The sequence below is a fragment of the Azolla caroliniana genome, unplaced genomic scaffold (assembly GCF_043228905.1).
Source record: "Azolla caroliniana isolate FFs.n. ecotype wild unplaced genomic scaffold, voAzoCaro1.0.p SCAF_20, whole genome shotgun sequence".
NCBI lineage: Eukaryota > Viridiplantae > Streptophyta > Polypodiopsida > Salviniales > Salviniaceae > Azolla > Azolla caroliniana.
The window spans coordinates 7,688,961-7,705,837 of record NW_028230455.1 but is presented as its reverse complement, the minus strand read 5'-3'; the positions used below and the strand labels follow the sequence as shown (position 1 = coordinate 7,705,837).

Here is a 16,877-nt window from a genome sequence, read left to right as displayed (position 1 = left end):
TTATTGATCATTTGAAGAGCCCACTTCTTGCAACCATATCCATTACTCTAATTTTGGAAAATTGATGTTTGCTTTATTGAAGATCTAAGTTTGGAATATTGTTTTCCATCTTTCTCAAGATTGTGGGGTTTGCTTTATTCTAAAATATGTTTATAGTGTTCTATGAAGGTTCACATCTCTTAAGAAAATGTTTTTATAGATGTTTTGGTAGAAGGTTTGTAGGCAAAAAAATGAAGCTCATTCTCTTATTAGCAATTATGACATAGAAAATGAAGCTCATATTACGTGTCAATAGAAATAATGGTCATAACTTTTGATTGAAGAGAAACAATGTTTATGCAACAAAAGTTGAAATTCTCACGCCATCAAAATAAGGTATAATAACTTCATGTCACTAGTAGAAACCATGTTTACTTAGTACAAGTTGTAAACACGTTGAAGCTCCCGTGTCTTGAATTTATAAGCCATCAAATTGCTCACAAAAAACATATCTATAATTTATGATGATGACTTCACGAAATCATTATATTGCATGCATTTTGCTTTATTTAATTTCTAGACATTACTTTTTCAAGAGGACTCATACAACTCGACCCTCTTTCAAAATAATGTCCTGGCTCCTCACTATCTCATAATATGTCACACACCCTGTGAATGAAAAGGTTTAGCTATGCAAATTTCCATAAATTGTTGATGATGCAAATGACAGCCCTTATGATCAACCCAAGCATAGGCCAAAAACAATAGGTATAAGAATATATTTGGAACGTCAATCAACTCAATTTCTTGTTATAGTCATTACTCTCATGACCACATCATTGAATAAATGAGAAGATTCTAAGCAACTATTTCAGCCATACAAAGTGAATGTCAATCACATCCCAATGATCATTTGATAAGCATAGAAAAACCAAGATTGTATCAAATCCAGAAGGTCAAAACTCTTTTATTTTCTAGTTGAAAATAGGGCATTATTACATAAAGTTCTTGATGCTTGCTACTCAAGACAAGATCTTATGGCACATAAATGATGCAAAAGGATGATGACGAAGGTAGAGTACATAAAGATCCTATGGCACATAAATGATAGCTGTTCACAGGAAAGCCAAATTCATATCATGCACGTACGAGTGACTAATAAAACTGGAGGAACATGACAAAAAAATATACTAAGATTTCATTTTGGTTGATTTATTCTGATGGCTTTTCAATGTAGGCATGAGCACCATGAATACAATTAATTTATGATAGATATGATAACCACTAAGTTAGAGATTCGATGAGATGGTTTCTAAAAGAAATAGTCACTTAGCAACTGCCATCACTAAGGTTGATATAAGACATTACAATTGTATCAAAAGTCTCTTAAAAGGTCGAAAAGAGTTAGCATTAGTAAATCAATTGCTCAAAAAGAGTTCTTGCTTCTCTAACAATGGTACCATGCATACTGATACCAAGTAACCAAGAGACAAAATGTGATCAATTAATTCATGATTCAAACCGCTCTACTCAAGAAAAACAACAATGTGCCAACAAATTTATATTGGCTGCTCATAATAGTGTTCATGAGAGAGCATCCCAGCCACAGTTCCACAATCCTGAATGCTTCTCCAATCAGGAGGGATAAAAATAGTTCAATTACATAAACTAGAGAAGAAGTTTGGATGACACTATTCTTCTACAAATAGAGACTAATTTTCTTAGTTAAGTTCATTTGAAGGAAGTTGATTCCTTGGTCATCAAAGAAAGTTGTCTGTCTCACATTATGTAAGTGCTGCTGATTTTGCAGAACACAAAGGGAACCCTCCTATGAGTACGAAGACTTTTAAGCGTCCAACATGACCTCATCCAAAAGCTCCAGTCCAATACACTTGAAATAGTTTACAGTCGGCAGAAGGTTCGTATGGGAAGTTACCTAAAGAACACTAGGTTAGCCTCTCATCCAATGCTCGAATGAATTGTAAATTAAATACACCAAATATATCCAATGAAATATATATCTTTGAGCAATAAAGGAAAATTACTTGCCCCATTACCTCAATTCAAACCATAGAGCTTTGGATTCCAAACAAATACCTCCTAAGAAATCAGGAAATATCAGGAAATCTTTCACTTAGCAAAATGAACCATTGCCTCTGCAGTTATAAGGGCTTGCTTTACAGCCAAGTCGACTTCATGAAAATCATTTCTGAAAGAAATTAATTATAAGTAATATCCATTTGAATGAACATTAACACTCCACTATAGAATATACATTAAATGCGTGTGCAAATATAATGTATCCAAATATTTACAGAGTCTTTGGCAATACACACACAGAAATATGTTTATATGCATTAGAATGAACAACACTAGTATACTGCAATTTATAGACTCACTTTCTGATGCTTTGAAGGTTGGCAATGGCAATTTTTAACAGTTGACACAGCTCCACTGTATCTTTGCTTACCTCATTCGTGCAGTTGTGTTCAAAACTAACCTGTTTTAGACATATGTCAGGAAACAATTACAATTTCCACTGACGCATGAACCCAGTCCTACAACAAAATACCCAACTTTGGGCCCCTTCAACGCTGCTAAAAATAATCAGAAATACAAAGGGATGTTCTGAACATTTTTGAAACTTATGGGTATTCTGTTAAATGTATTAAAAGTTTGGGGCAATTTGATAATGTTTAAAAACAAGAACCATACGAAGATGAAATTTTACCTTGAAAGCATTTGTGATCAGCGCCTTAAGTCTCTCACTACTGAAGACATTAGAAACCATCCTTGCTGAAGAAATGTCCTTAAGACAATTGAGCATGTCATGCACCGTCATATTTGCTGGATCCTTGATCTTGTCTTTCAACAGAGGCTATATCAACAGACATCCATAACCACGGTTACCACGTGTTTTAATCAGATTGAATTTACTAAAAGTTCTGCCCATATGTGAATGAGTGTTTTTCATTCAACTTATTCAACGTGTTATTTTCTTCTTAGTACTATTATATCACGAAAGTCTATTGATTAAATGTTGTTCTCTAGAATTACTAGCATGCATCTCATTCTTATAATCACAAAATCCAGACATATTGGAGTTTTCTTCCATACCAGAAATCTCCAACTGGAGTATATAGTATTACAAAATGCTATATATGCTGCATTATATTTTCTTTTGTCACAAATCCTAGAAGGGATTAAAACTGATTATTTTTTCTATTCTAAATGGCTACAAACAGACTTTTAGAATTTCAACCTTTTTTGGAAATCACACAAATGGCAAGTCAGTTGATCATGATTCACGTGAAAGAGTCTGATTAGATATGTGATAGTATCTAAACTGTATGGAAGGACCACATAAACAATACACCTACATTACTGGAATAAACAAACATTGAATAAAATCAACACATAATTCAACATATTCATAAGGGTAATGATGTACCTTTGGAATAGAGCTGATGAACACATGAAAGATGATCCTTAACTTGAGGTCAGAATGCTTCATTGCCTTGTACATCTCCTTAAATTAATATAGAGCAGAAAAGCCCAATCAATAATCATTGTTTAACATGATAAGAAACGTTACCTGCAGCAAAGTATTAAGTTTGCCATAGATGCACACATTCTCCTTGATCAGATCGAATATTGGTTGCCTTTCAGTCACATGGACATGCACAAGGATCAATACTAAAATCAATTAGATCACTTTTTAATGTTATAGAAAGGCATCTTCTTAATGTTATAGAAAGGCATCATGCCACTCACTGCACATCAACTCCATGCTAATTAATTGTGGTCAACATTAAAATTTTAACTTATTGTTATAAGAAGCAAACATCTTCATTTATAAAAGGTATATAATAATGAAAAAACAAACCCTAATTACCGTGGAATACCTAGCCTTCCTCTTTTACGAGTTGCATTTTCTATACTTGTACGCTTGAGCTCTAAAGATAATCTCTGTCAAAAAATCATGCAAGCCTAAGATATAAGATGATATAACTCTAGCTATTTAAACTAGCAAATAACTGACAGTAGCCGAATAGAAGATCAGGTTAACCATTTCCATTAGGTCTTGAATACACAATGAAAGTTGTTCCAAATCATGAACATCTCTTGCACAATTTACATGGTCACCAATCAATGCTATCAAATCCAAGATAAGTACGATCAGGTTCTTTCTTCTCTCTTCCTACAGTAAAAACGAGTGAAACACATAAAAACATTCTCTTCACAAGAAAAACATGGACTGACTGATCTTAATAGCATATAATTCACAGAATGTGCCAAAAATCAATGCAGAGTACCAAGTGCAATATTAAACATGTGATGTGTTTTATTTGATCTTTTCATAGAGTAAAAAGGAAATACAATCCTCACATATTGTGTACATTTGTCAAGGAGTTTGAATACTGGTTTAATGCCAGGTATGATACAAATTACAGGCAGCTCATCAATGAGAAATATATGCAACAAGAAGTACATAATAATTAATGTAGGAAAATAAATATTCAGGATGAACTTCAATTTCACAATAGTTTACTAAACAATAAATCAAAACTGTAATGAACATCAGCGTTATTAGCACACTGAAGAGGTTATCATAACTACAAGGGTTAGCGAGAATACCTTAAAAAGTTGGACAAGGTAACAGCCATGCATGATTTCATCCTCCTTGCAATCTGCAAACAGATTTTCTCAACTCCACCTCTTTGGATATAAGAGAAGGTAAATTTTCAGATAGTAATTTGCATGCTCTATCATGGCAATCTCATGAACAAAGAGTGCTACAAAGTAGTAAACTACTCCTAACTCAGAAGCAGAAATAAAACATACATAAAGTTAAATGAGAATAAAAAAACGAAAATACAAATGGAAAATCGTGTCACAAGAAATATTTCATGGTTTCCAAGTTGAGTTTCCAATTTTCACTTTGTTCCAAAATAATATCATATCTTGGACAACAGCAAACCAGAACCAATGTTAATAAACTATATCCTGGTTATCTCTCAAGAATTTGCCCAAGACATACACAGGAATTTTAACTCTTGTAAAATGTAGATATTCCCCTTAACTACTTATGAAACATCATGAGCTTAGCTGAGCTAAAACTGTTTCCTTAGAAAGATCTCTCACATGAATCTGTCCAAGATGGAAAGATCTCTGAAGCAAGACAGTTATAATGGCCTTGAATGTTGGGTTCTTGGTTTGAATCACAAAAAAAAACTTTCCCACTTTAGGGTTATGAGAGTATTTATAGATAGGGGGAAAAAACCTCCTAAAGAGGGAAAAAATGCCCCTGTTGTCCTAAATGTGTTCACACACATCATTGTCCTAAGTGTTTTCACACATCACTGTCCTAAGTGTGGTCACACACATCACTATCCTAAGTGTGTTCACACAGCACTGTCCCAAGTGTGTTCACACACATCACTACCGAAATATGTCAACAAATCCCCCATGGGAGTGATGTGGTGAACAAGGAGTGACTGGGTGCCACTCAAGTAGCGAAAGATGCGCTTAACTGCCTGCCAATGCTTAACGCCTGGGCAATGCATAAACCTGCTCATCTGCGAGACAGCAAACTGAATATCAGGTCGGGTTATGCATAAGTAAATCAAGCATCCAACTGCCTGCTGATAGAGAACAGCATCAAATGCATCTCCAGCATCATGAAGGTTCAAACATAAACCTGTCTCCATGGGAGTGGCAATAGGTTTACAGTCTTCAAGGCCAAAACGTTGCAATAATGTGTCAATGTATTTCGATTGACACAAAGCTATTCCACCATCAACTTGCATATATTGAATGCCCAAATAATGATGCAAATGCCCCAAATCTGACATCTCAAAAGCGGCATGCAAATCAGCCTTAAAGTCAGCAATATGCTTCTCATTGGGACCAATAAGCAACATATCATCAACATACACAACCATGACCAGAAATACATCATCAGCACGCTTGACATATAAGGTGCTTTCAGTTGGACTATTCTCAAACCCAAATGCAATCAAATAGGCATGTACCTTTTCATACCAAGAACATGGTGCTTGCTTCAAGCCATATAATGCATTTCTCAACCTGTACACTTTGTGTTCATGCTCTTTCTGCACAAAACCACAGGGCTGAGATCTATTAGCACTAAGTGGGTATATAAGCTAAAGTGTAAACATGATGGAACAGTTGATAGGTATAAGGCAAGGCTTGTTGCGAAAGATTATGCCCAAGAAAAAGGCATTGATTTTGATGAGACCTTTGCTCCCACCTGCCGTATGACTATTGTGCGTAGCATATGTGCAATGGCAGCTCATCATGGTTGGAATGTACATCAGTTGGACATAAAAACAACATTTCTAAATGGTGATCTTCATGAGGAAGTGTATGAACGCGTACAATATGACAAAGGAACATCTAATTTGCTGTCTTGCAAAGTCTGCAACAGCCGTTTAGGCACAATCTTTGCCTCCTCTCATTAATAAGTGCATCATGTAAGTATGCATCAGAAATGGAATGATCTACATCATTATGAGTAGCTTCTAAAGTGGGCCAACAGCCGTTTAGGCACAATCTTTGCCTCCTCTATATCAGCCCTCTCATTAATAAGTGCATCATGTAAGTATGCATCAGAAATGGAATGATCTGCATCATTATGAGTAGCTTCTAAAGTGGGCCAACACTTAACTGTCCATTTGTCAAAAGAGGCAACAAAGTGTCATACACGTCTCTGGAGCTAACTAATATCTCCTGTGTGCATGAAAGAAGTGGCTGGATTGCATCTTCCATAAAAACAACATCATGACTAACTAGAATGTGTTTAGATTGTGGATGATACAGACAATAGCCTTTACTTTCATAACTGTATCCTAAAAAAATACATTTCACTGCTTTATCATCCAATTTTTTGCGTTCTTGTTTAGGCACTAATGCATATGCCAAACAACCGAAAACACGTAGATGAGCAACATATGGCTTTCGGCCATACCAAACCTCATATGGAGTGATAGAGTGTAGTGCTTTAGTGGGGCACCTGTTAAGTACATATGTTGCGCACATGACAACCTCAAGCCAGAAACTATGTGGTAAAGCTTGACTTTTGACCATACACCTCGCCATTTCCATGAGTGACCTGTTCTTTCCTTCAACAACTCCATTCTATTGAGGTATATATGGCATTGTACACTGATGTTTTATCCCAAGTTCAGCCAGAAATGCATTAAACTTAGAAGACATATACTCCCCCTCACAATCAGAACAGAGGGTGCCCATTTTACATGCTGACAAATTTTCAACCAAAGCTAGAAACTATTTGAAGCACAGAAACACTTCTGACTTTGCCTTCAATGGATATACCCATGCATGCCTGGAAAAGTCATCAATGAAAGTCACGAAATAAAGATAGTTCCCAAGAGAATGTGTCTGCATAGGACCACAAACATCACTATAGACAAGTTGCAATTTCTGCGTAGCTCTAACTAAACCATCTTTTGGAAACGATGAACTATACATTTTGCCCAAAATACAACCTTCACAAACATGCTTCCGAGGTGCCTCAGGTTTGGGCAAGGACACCATTTCAGATTTTTGCAAGTGAAGCAAACTTGCAAAATTCAGATGACCAAAGCATGCATGCCAAATCTTTGCATCTGAAATAGCCTGAGAATCCTGTATTGCACATGCTGAATCATTTATAGATCTTTCATAATCTACGATCTTATACAACCCATGACATAAAACGCCAGCAGCAATAATTACATCGCCATTGGACAAATCATGAACTGTACACCTGTCATCAACAAATTTAACAACCAAGCCAATCTTGGCTAATGCTGAAACTGATAACAATTTTTTCTCGATCCCTGGCACAAATAAAGCATCTGACAAGGTGAAAGAACTACCATCAGCAGTAGTCAAAATGATCTTACCAAAACCCATAACTGGATAAGATGAGTTGTTAGTGCATGTGACAATATTCCCTATAAGGGCAGCCTCCAATGAAGTGAGGAAATTGTGTTGCGAGGTAATACATTTGGTTGCCCCACTGTTGAAGTACCAAACATCTGATTCTACGGCAGACATACATTGTTCAAGTGAAGATGGGTCAAAACTGCAAACAGTAGTAAATGCCCATTCTTCATTCTGCACAGGATTTGCAAACTCTGTTTTTCGTGCAGAGACTTCTGCAGCGAGTCCTGCCTCTTTTGCATCCAATTTTGGACAATTCTTTGTAATATGATCAGTTCCTTTATAGTATTTACAAAACATTTTTTGTTTCTGCTCTTGTGTTTTTTCATTCACTTGTGAAGTATTAGCAAATCTCTGCTTGCTAGGAAATGAGTTCCATTTACCTTTGCCCTTTTGATTAGCTAGGAAAGCTTGATTTGCAACACGCATAATAGACCTGTTTTGCCTAGAGTTATCTTCCTGTAACAAAATAAAAACTAACTCCTCGAATGATAAGGCATCGGGATTACCTTTCATCATTAAACGAAGAGTAGAAGCAAAACTCTGATATGAATCAGGAAGACCATTTAGAACGGTCTGCACAAGTGAACTATCTGGTATTATTTCATCAGCAAAAATTAATTGTTCCTTTAAATCTTTGATTTTTGTAAGAAAACTGTCCATAGAATCAGAATCATTCATGTGCTCGCTCTCCAACTGTTTTCGGAGATAAGCAACACGAGCCTCATTTCTTGCTTGGTACAAAGTGGTAAGAGTATCCCAAGCATCCTTTGCTGTCTTGCAAGAGCGACTACTTCAGCGTTTTGACTTTGAGGATTGCAAGCCAGTTTCTACACCTGTGGAGACAGGATTTAGGTTCTCAGTTGAGGATTCTAGTGATGCATTTGATACTTCTCTTTATCAACAAGTTGTGGGATGTCTTATATATGCATGCAATACAAGGGCGGATATACAGTATGCAGTTTCCTAGTTGAGTCGATTCATGCATAGCCCTAACACTAAGCATTGGCAAGCAGTGAAACGTGTGTTTAGATATCTCAGAGGCACTTTGAGCTTGGGTCTCTTTTATGGCAGAGATACTCAGCCATGCTTGCATGCTTCTACATATAGTGATTGGGCTGGTTGTTACGATACTCTTGTGTCCACTAGTGGTAATTGCTTTTTCCTTGGAAACAAAAGCAACCTACAGTGGCGACATCGAGTTGTGATGCTGAGTACAGGGCAGTTTGCACAGCTACAGCGGATCGTATATAGCTGAGACACCTTTTGATGGATATTTGCACGGAGATTGATGTTGCTACACATATTCTCACAGATAGTCAGAGTGCATTGGCTGTTGCACGAAATCCTGTATTTCATGTACGGACCAAACATATTGAGGTGCATTATCACTATGTGAGAGAGTGCCTTCATGCAAGAGACATTGATTTGGTATATGTGCCTACACAAGATAATGTGGCAGACATATTCACCAAAGCTCTTCCATGAGAAAAGTTTGAAGCTTTTCGCAAAGCTTTAGGCTTATTGCCTTGTGGGGGGCTGATCTGTCACTCCCTGTATGTGTTCACATCATTCGCTCCAGGGGGGTCTGTTACACTTACGTGTTCCTTGAGCGGCTTTGATGTGAACCTTTTCCCTATACATGGGCACGTTTTACTCTAGTGCTGGCTAGAGGTTTTTTCCCCATGTTACCACATACATGATTCACTCATATGTGGCGGTACTTAGTACTTAGGGATATATATTCAGCTCTTACTAGTTTTGTATTATTCATCAATAGAGAGCCATTCCAGCCATTGTCTTCTTTGTGTGAGTGATGCATTTGTGCGTCTTGTGTGTCTCTCACTCTTCCACACACACCCAACAATGACCTTGTTGTCAAGGTTTGTTGTGAGCCCTTTTGTGTTAACATATCATCTCCAGCTGGGAGGTGGTGCGAGACACCTATCTATGGTTCAAAGAGCCAAATTAAAAGGCGTCATAACCTTACTACAATGTGGATCGAGGAATAATCTTATAAAACCAGTTGATATCATCACATTTGGAGTTGGCTTTTAGCTTAACCTGTGATCTATGGAAAGAAATAAAGTACTTACTTCTATAAACCTGGAAGCGACATTTGAAATCATGGTCCAGTACATGACAGAGATACTTGAATTTCATCAACATTCCAGTCACCTAACCATGGTTGAGTGAATGAAAAATGACAGTATCTTAATCTGATAATGAACAGTATGTTTATCATGTATTACTAAAAAGAACTTTCCAGCCCAAGAACTTGCCTTCTGATTCTCCTTTATATTCTCTTCTGATTTGTGAAAAATCTGGGGATCTCTTTCAAGTTTTTCTCGAATTTCTTGTAGAAGAATAATGGCCTTCGGAATGGAAACAAACTTGTAAGAAATACAGAAATATTCGTGCAATTTGATAGACATACACTAGATGTAAGAAAATTTCCATAAAACAGAAGATAATGCACAGATTCATTCCTCTGAGATCTCCCACCTTGCAGAATACAAACAATTCTTTCCTCTATAATGCAGCAGCAGTTTTCCCTAATATCAATACTATCAGAAAACAAAGCAATAAACTGTACATTGGAATATATCTGAATAGAATTTGCTTGACGTCTTCCTCTAGCCCTTTCTTCAACATCAGATTCTTCATGAAATGGAGTCCATATCTGCATAATTATCACTTCATGTCAACCAAAAACAACCATGTTACATGAACACCTGCAAATAAAAAACTACTTATAAACCTCAACCTTATTACGAATCATGACTTCTTTCATTCTTCCATTGAGAGTTTCTTGTTCTATGGTAATGTGGGGATATTGCTGCAAGGGAAAGCAATGAGTTGATTCCATGAAGAGGTAAGCTCTACAGCATACACATGGTTAAAACTATCCATGTACAAAATATATAAAAAAAAGCTCTCGTGCATAGATTATAATAAAAACACATTTTCTACTCTAAAAATTGGTGATCATGTTTGCAACAAGTCTTGGATGATTTCCTGAAGAGAAAAATAAAATCTAAATGCATTTTCCAACACCTTGGAATTACCCAGAATCTTTTCTTTATCCAGGTATCACAATTATAATTATGATCTTGTTAGCATTATTGGTATCATCCTACACATCAAGCATTATAATGAAGTTGAGTCATAAGCAATATTTTTTGTATGAATACACAGAACAATTCAATGCTTATGACAATCATCGACTCTTGCGTACTTATCAATACACTTACTTGTGCAATTTCAACAAGAAGCGCATAGCTCGCCATAGTTAATTCCATGGTCTCATTTGCTTCAAGTATCTTAAAAACAGCTTCGTGTACTCTCCTATACAGAATTTGAGATATATAACCTTTGAAATGCATATTAAATTGCTTATGACAACATTTATATGATCTTTATACAACATGTTATGCAGTATCGTATAAATTTGGTGACATTGCCTTTGAAATGCATATTAAAAATTTTATATCAACATTAATGAGAACTTGCATACCTTGTGGGAGCCTTCCGTTGCTTGCCTGCAATGCATAATGCATGTACAGCCTCAATATAAGAAATCTCTACATCAAAATAAAGATGAGCTTGAATAATCATCTATAAAGAGCAATACATATAGTGTGAATGTGTCTGATAAAGAATGAAGTCAAATTAGATAGGATGCATACTGTCATCTTCAATATCATCTGAATTCTTCACTCCATTAGAGTCCAGCAATGCTAAAACATTGTCTTCGATCACTTGACCAATATCTCCTAGCTCTTTGGCTAATAACATTCCTGTGGATTCAAACATTAATAAGCGATGCTTGAATGCTAGCACAAGACAGGAATTAATTCTTGGAAAGAATTTCAAAACTAACCCTCATATATGGTAATGTGGATAATATGAGTACCTTTTAGGCATGATTGATCTTCCATTAATAAAAAATCAAATAGATTCTTGTTATAAACATAGAAAAAGTAACATTGATATTTTTTATTTTTCCAAGATGGCATGGTAAAAATACGATTCATGCTTATGAAACTTTTATCAATTTCTTCTCTCTTTTTCTACTTCATTATAATTAAGATCAATTGTGTCTTGTAGCACTGAATATCAATTTCCCAATTATCTGTTAATGGTCAAAATTTATCACACAATCCACAATTTATCTGGTTGAATTTGTGCCTAGTACCAGAACCTAATGAAATTGATATACTAAAACAGATTTCTACTTTTCTATATGCCTTTTTCTCTTACACGGGGAAGACAATGTATTATCATGGTATGATCGTTATTGAAGAATTCAAAACACCTCAAGAGAATAAAGGCCTGTTTTCACATATGCATGTACACAATTATTTATCTCAAAAACATAGTACTTGTTTGGTTACATAGATCAAGGTTAAACTTTTTCCAATGAACATTAAAAGAACTTTCATTCTTTCTGCCTTTCTCCCTTTAATTTAGTCGCCTCTGTCTAGAGGACAAGCGTCTTCATGCTTTGCAGCAAACCCTACACCCTTGGGCCAAACAAATAAAGCTCAAACTAGGCGACCTGATTAACAAATTTAGGAGCAATTAGCTATGGAAGATACAACTGTTGCTCTCATTTGTGAACAAATTCAAAATAACTCCAAATGGAATTCTCGAATTTAGAGGAAGGCAGCATAACCACTCACCACAAAGCCACATCCCCATGCAAATCCAAAAGAACAGTAACATAAAAAAACTTAAAACAATCGACCTTTCCATTGCATGACCACTACGTTTATATTGGCCTGGAAATAAGCTCAACACTAGGCATGATTGACACCAACCAACAACCCCATGGGTCCCAATAGTAAGGAACAAAACACCACCCAAGGCAATGGTGGCAACAACAATTACTACCCTCACAACGGTGGTTGGTGGCTCAGCACTACAGTTACTACCAAGCAAGGTGACAGAAGAAACTTGAAAGATTGACAGAACCACAACGAGAAGAAAGGCATTAGTAGATATTACAGGCAACAGCAAGGAGTGCTGCAGTTGTATCTTCCAGAAGAATGATTCTTCACATTACCATGGATTCTTCACACGCTTGGTCGTTGGCAATTGTTGTATTCTCCTTAGCTTGACAGTTAACAAACACTGTGATCTTAAAAAATTTCATCAGATCATGCAGTTTGAGCCAAGAATCAAAGGGTTTTGACCCCTAGACAGGCATTGCTGGATTGATCTATGACAGTTTACCAGGCTGGTCACCTCATTATGAATGGGAAGGCTATCAAAAAGGGATTCGTAGCCAATGCAACAACACAATCAAAGCTACACATTGCAGTTTGGAACTGCAACGGAGCACTATGTACAAACCAAAGCATGGAATAGGTCATAGCAGGACGAGACATGCTCCTCATTGCAGACATGCAACAAAGCCCAGAGAATGGTCTATCTAAAGTGGAGAACTTTCAATAGGAATCCACATGCAGGAAAACCACTAGACAAAGTATATTACATGGGTAAGGTGGGATAAAACATCCATGCACACAGACAGCAGGACAGGACAGGATCCAGAGGCTGAGTACAGGTGGATCCGACTTGAGCTCTCAGAGACACAAGTTGAATTTATTGCACTATGTTACTTCCCCCCCTAAGGGATCAAAATGTGCAGATGTACACGGCATCAATAAAGTAACCAAGAGAAACAAAGGAATTGAATCATCCTATAGTGTCCTATCTGAGAGCATTATCGAGTACTCAAGTCTAGGCAAAGTATCCCTCACAAGACTTCAACACCAGGATGCAAAATAGACAATGTGATACCTTTGGCTTGGAAGACCCAAAGATGATGCACTCAATATCTTTGGAGGACTCAGAAACACATAGAATCTTAGTATACTCAGAACTAGACAACACAGGATATGGAAAATGTCTATTAGAGGTAGGATCTTGACACAACCTAGTTATCTGCACTGAGATGAACTCATGGCCATATTCTAGGGATCTTACATGTTTCCCCTAGGAGGCTGTAGGAGCACAGTTGATTATATCTCGTGACAAGGGAAGCCACCCAGACCATCAAAACCTTCACCATCCCACCCTTCCCACTTGGTGACATGAACCAACAGAAACTTATATCAGCAGGTTCAACAAGGACTCTACCCAACCACATCCCTTGATGCCCTCACCTCCCAACTCTCTACTGTACCCTATACCTCTGCCATCAATATTTCTCATTATCACACACCATCCAGATACCACTTTCCTGAAAATTTGTCCCAAACACATTGCTATAATGAGGATTGTAAAGAGATGCATTCACAAATTCATACAAATGAAAGGCTTGGAAAGATTACACAAAAATAGCTTGCATTCAAATGCAAACTCTTTCATGCCAAAAAAAGCATTCTTATGAGGAAACAAAATATTGAGATTAAGGTCACCTCTTCATGAGCAAACATTCAGTCACTAACTGGGGACATATCAGAGAATCCCTAACCCTAACCCCGATCAAGGATCCACAACTATCGCATTCTTATGCAGAAATCTTGTTCATGTTCCTCACAAACCCTACTTACCACAGCCATTGGAGTATCGCCTTACTACCTCCACCTTATTCACCTTATAGAAGGTTGAGATGGCTATTCACCTTATTGAGATTGGTTTTACCTCGAGGTTGAGAGAGTTATCACCAGATAGCCTCATGTGTATCAGGAGCTTGGGGCCTCTAGGTAGCTCGATGCGTCAGGCAAGAATGCTTTAGTGTACTTGCTGATCAGAGAATGGTTTCGGGCACCTGGGCATATGGATAGAATCCCTCCTTTCTGGTATAATCCAGACTCATTTTTCATCTGCCTCTCACATGGTAACAGAATACAGTGCTCAGACGTGACTTATAGCAGCTCTAGATACAATAGAGGTGGATAATGAGTAGATATCTACTCTTCCTATACAGATCTCCATCTCGCAATATGTTACATACTATTGGCACAACTTTATGACAATTTTAGCATATGGTTTCTGAGTTCCTCGAGAAAAAAGATATATGCATGGCTCACAGTTCATAGGTAGCAAAAGGTAAGCTACAATTGCCAGAATACAGAATATAGAGAACAAGATGAGATAAGTCATCAGCATCCACAAAGCAAAGACGATATGGCAGATATGCACTGAGCAGGTAGAGGGTGAGGATCATTTCGTTTGTAGGTGCCATGTATATGCCATATGAGAAGCAGATATGAGGATATATTCATCAAAGGATACTCCTCTCAAAAGATGATCGAGTTTGGAGATCAGTGTCAGTTGGTGATTGTTTGCTTAAGATCAAGAATCAACGAGAGGAATTTTAAAGATACACATAACACTCACACCACAGGGGGGGAGGAGGGACATATTTCTACAATTTATCGCATGTGGAGAGAGGATTAGATCCCAGACACAATCACGAGCGCCAGAACACTGATCCCCAGACTCCATCATACATGGAACAAGGAGATTCACCTCTTATTAGTCCCTTGTCGCTCACAAGAGACCAGTCTAGATGGGCAAGACCCTCTGAGACTCGATTGATTCACCTTCGCACCATGATGGAGATAGGTGTATTTTTAGCTGCATTTCATCATTTTACAACACTGGGGCAGATATATTGAATTAGTTAGATTTGGGAGTCGGTACTCCTCATCATCCTTGTGCCACGAGATCATATAGGCATTTCACTTCCCTGCTGCTATCATTCTTGTACTATTTTTTTTTGTAACATTCCCCATAATGGATGAACAGCCTTTTGTACAGCCGATAGATGCATCTCATAGGCCAACTTCGGTCTTTAACAAAAGGTTGGCAAAATCATTAATATCATCACCTCATCATTTGAAAAACATCGGAAGAAGCACATAAGCAGGGTAAATGAGCGCATTTTAATAGCATCATTTCATTTCATAGATAGATCAGAAAATACATGAGATTACAACAGCAGGTAGACACTTCTGGTAGTTTGATGGTCTCATTTCATTAGCTCCATCATCATTTGATTCATAGATGAGACAACATTCGACCCCACTGTGTATTTGCGTAATTCTTTTGTATTAGACTATATACCTGAAACTTATACTCGTTTATGACTCAGAAGATGATGGGTGGCTGTGGCTTTTGGCGTCATACAAACCTTTATTTCATCTCATCTCGTTATGTCTCTCTCTCTCTCTCTGTGTTTTTACCTGAGCAGGAGGAGGTGTGCCGCTTTCTGTCATCCTTGTCTGCCATCGCCGAGCTTTCCACGCACAAGAGAGAAAGGCTTGAGAGAGAAGAGACGAGCGAAGGGCTTCAGAGAGAAATGGGATTTGAACCCAGAACCTAACCTTCACCTTCACAGACTGAGAGAGATTAGCAATGACGTTGCAATGATAGTGTTAAAACATGTTTCTGATGTATGTAACTCGGTCCTCGGAACTCCCTTTCTTCTGATTTTTGGCTCGTTGCGAAGCTCGTTCAGAGAGCTTTCCAATGATTATTTGGACATTAAGTTCCGCGGTCGCTACAAGAAGTTATAAGGAGAATTGTCATTGTCTCAGGTTAGTTCTCTCAATCTCTGACATGATAGCAAGAAGTGAGTGGATGATTGTCGATGGATGTGGTAGTAAATCATGATGGTTGTGAAAATTACAAACGGCAAAAAAAAACATATCGATTCTACAGACCATGAGAAAACATCATACGCTACAATTCTTGGTGGGAAATATGTTGTTGGTGATGATTATGATGTTGACAATCGTTGTGATTTTGTTAAGGCTTCACTTTCTGATTTTATGGAGAAAAATGCGAAAGATGCTAAGGATTGTGTAGAAGAGGATGTCGTAGAGATGGTGATTGAGACTAAGTCCATGTTAACAACTTTTAACAAATCTTATGATTGTGGTGTTATTTTGTATTTCACTAGTAAACTT

At 37.3% G+C, this 16,877-nt stretch overlaps 1 protein-coding gene across 5 annotated transcripts; it reads right to left on the bottom strand.

The window, feature by feature from the left end:
* Nucleotides 1–1,458: 1,458 nt before the first annotated feature.
* SNI1 (negative regulator of systemic acquired resistance (SNI1)) lies at nt 1,459–16,266 on the bottom strand. Of its 5 annotated transcripts, none has more exons than XM_087335811.1 (17): nt 16,152–16,266; nt 11,640–11,750; nt 11,468–11,534; nt 11,205–11,298; nt 10,718–10,789; nt 10,547–10,633; nt 10,233–10,325; nt 10,047–10,128; nt 4,618–4,670; nt 4,049–4,180; nt 3,875–3,948; nt 3,575–3,641; nt 3,431–3,496; nt 2,711–2,857; nt 2,379–2,479; nt 2,037–2,188; nt 1,459–1,915 (listed from the first exon to the last, which is right to left on the bottom strand). In XM_087335811.1, exons 1-16 carry the CDS (start codon nt 16,195–16,197, stop codon nt 2,110–2,112), a joined length of 1,371 nt encoding a protein of 456 aa, XP_087191937.1. In that variant the 5' UTR covers nt 16,198–16,266; the 3' UTR covers nt 1,459–1,915; nt 2,037–2,109. The 5 variants fall into 5 exon arrangements, with proteins under 5 accessions (XP_087191937.1, XP_087191938.1, XP_087191939.1 ...); XM_087335812.1 differs by having other exon boundaries at nt 1,459–1,925; nt 2,049–2,188; XM_087335813.1 differs by having other exon boundaries at nt 2,049–2,188.
* Between the last annotated feature and the right edge of the window lie 611 nt (nt 16,267–16,877).

Coding starts and splice junctions, on each gene's coding strand:
- SNI1 (XM_087335811.1), bottom strand. CDS start 16,197: ATGGCAGACAAGGATGACAGAAAGCGGCACACCTCCTCCTGCTCAG. Junction 11,751..16,151: donor GCACACCTCCTCCTGCTCAG/GTAAAAACACAG, acceptor TTGAATCCACAG/GAATGTTATTAGCCAAAGAG. Junction 3,642..3,874: donor GGAAGGCTAGGTATTCCACG/GTAATTAGGGTT, acceptor TGTGACTGAAAG/GCAACCAATATTCGATCTGA.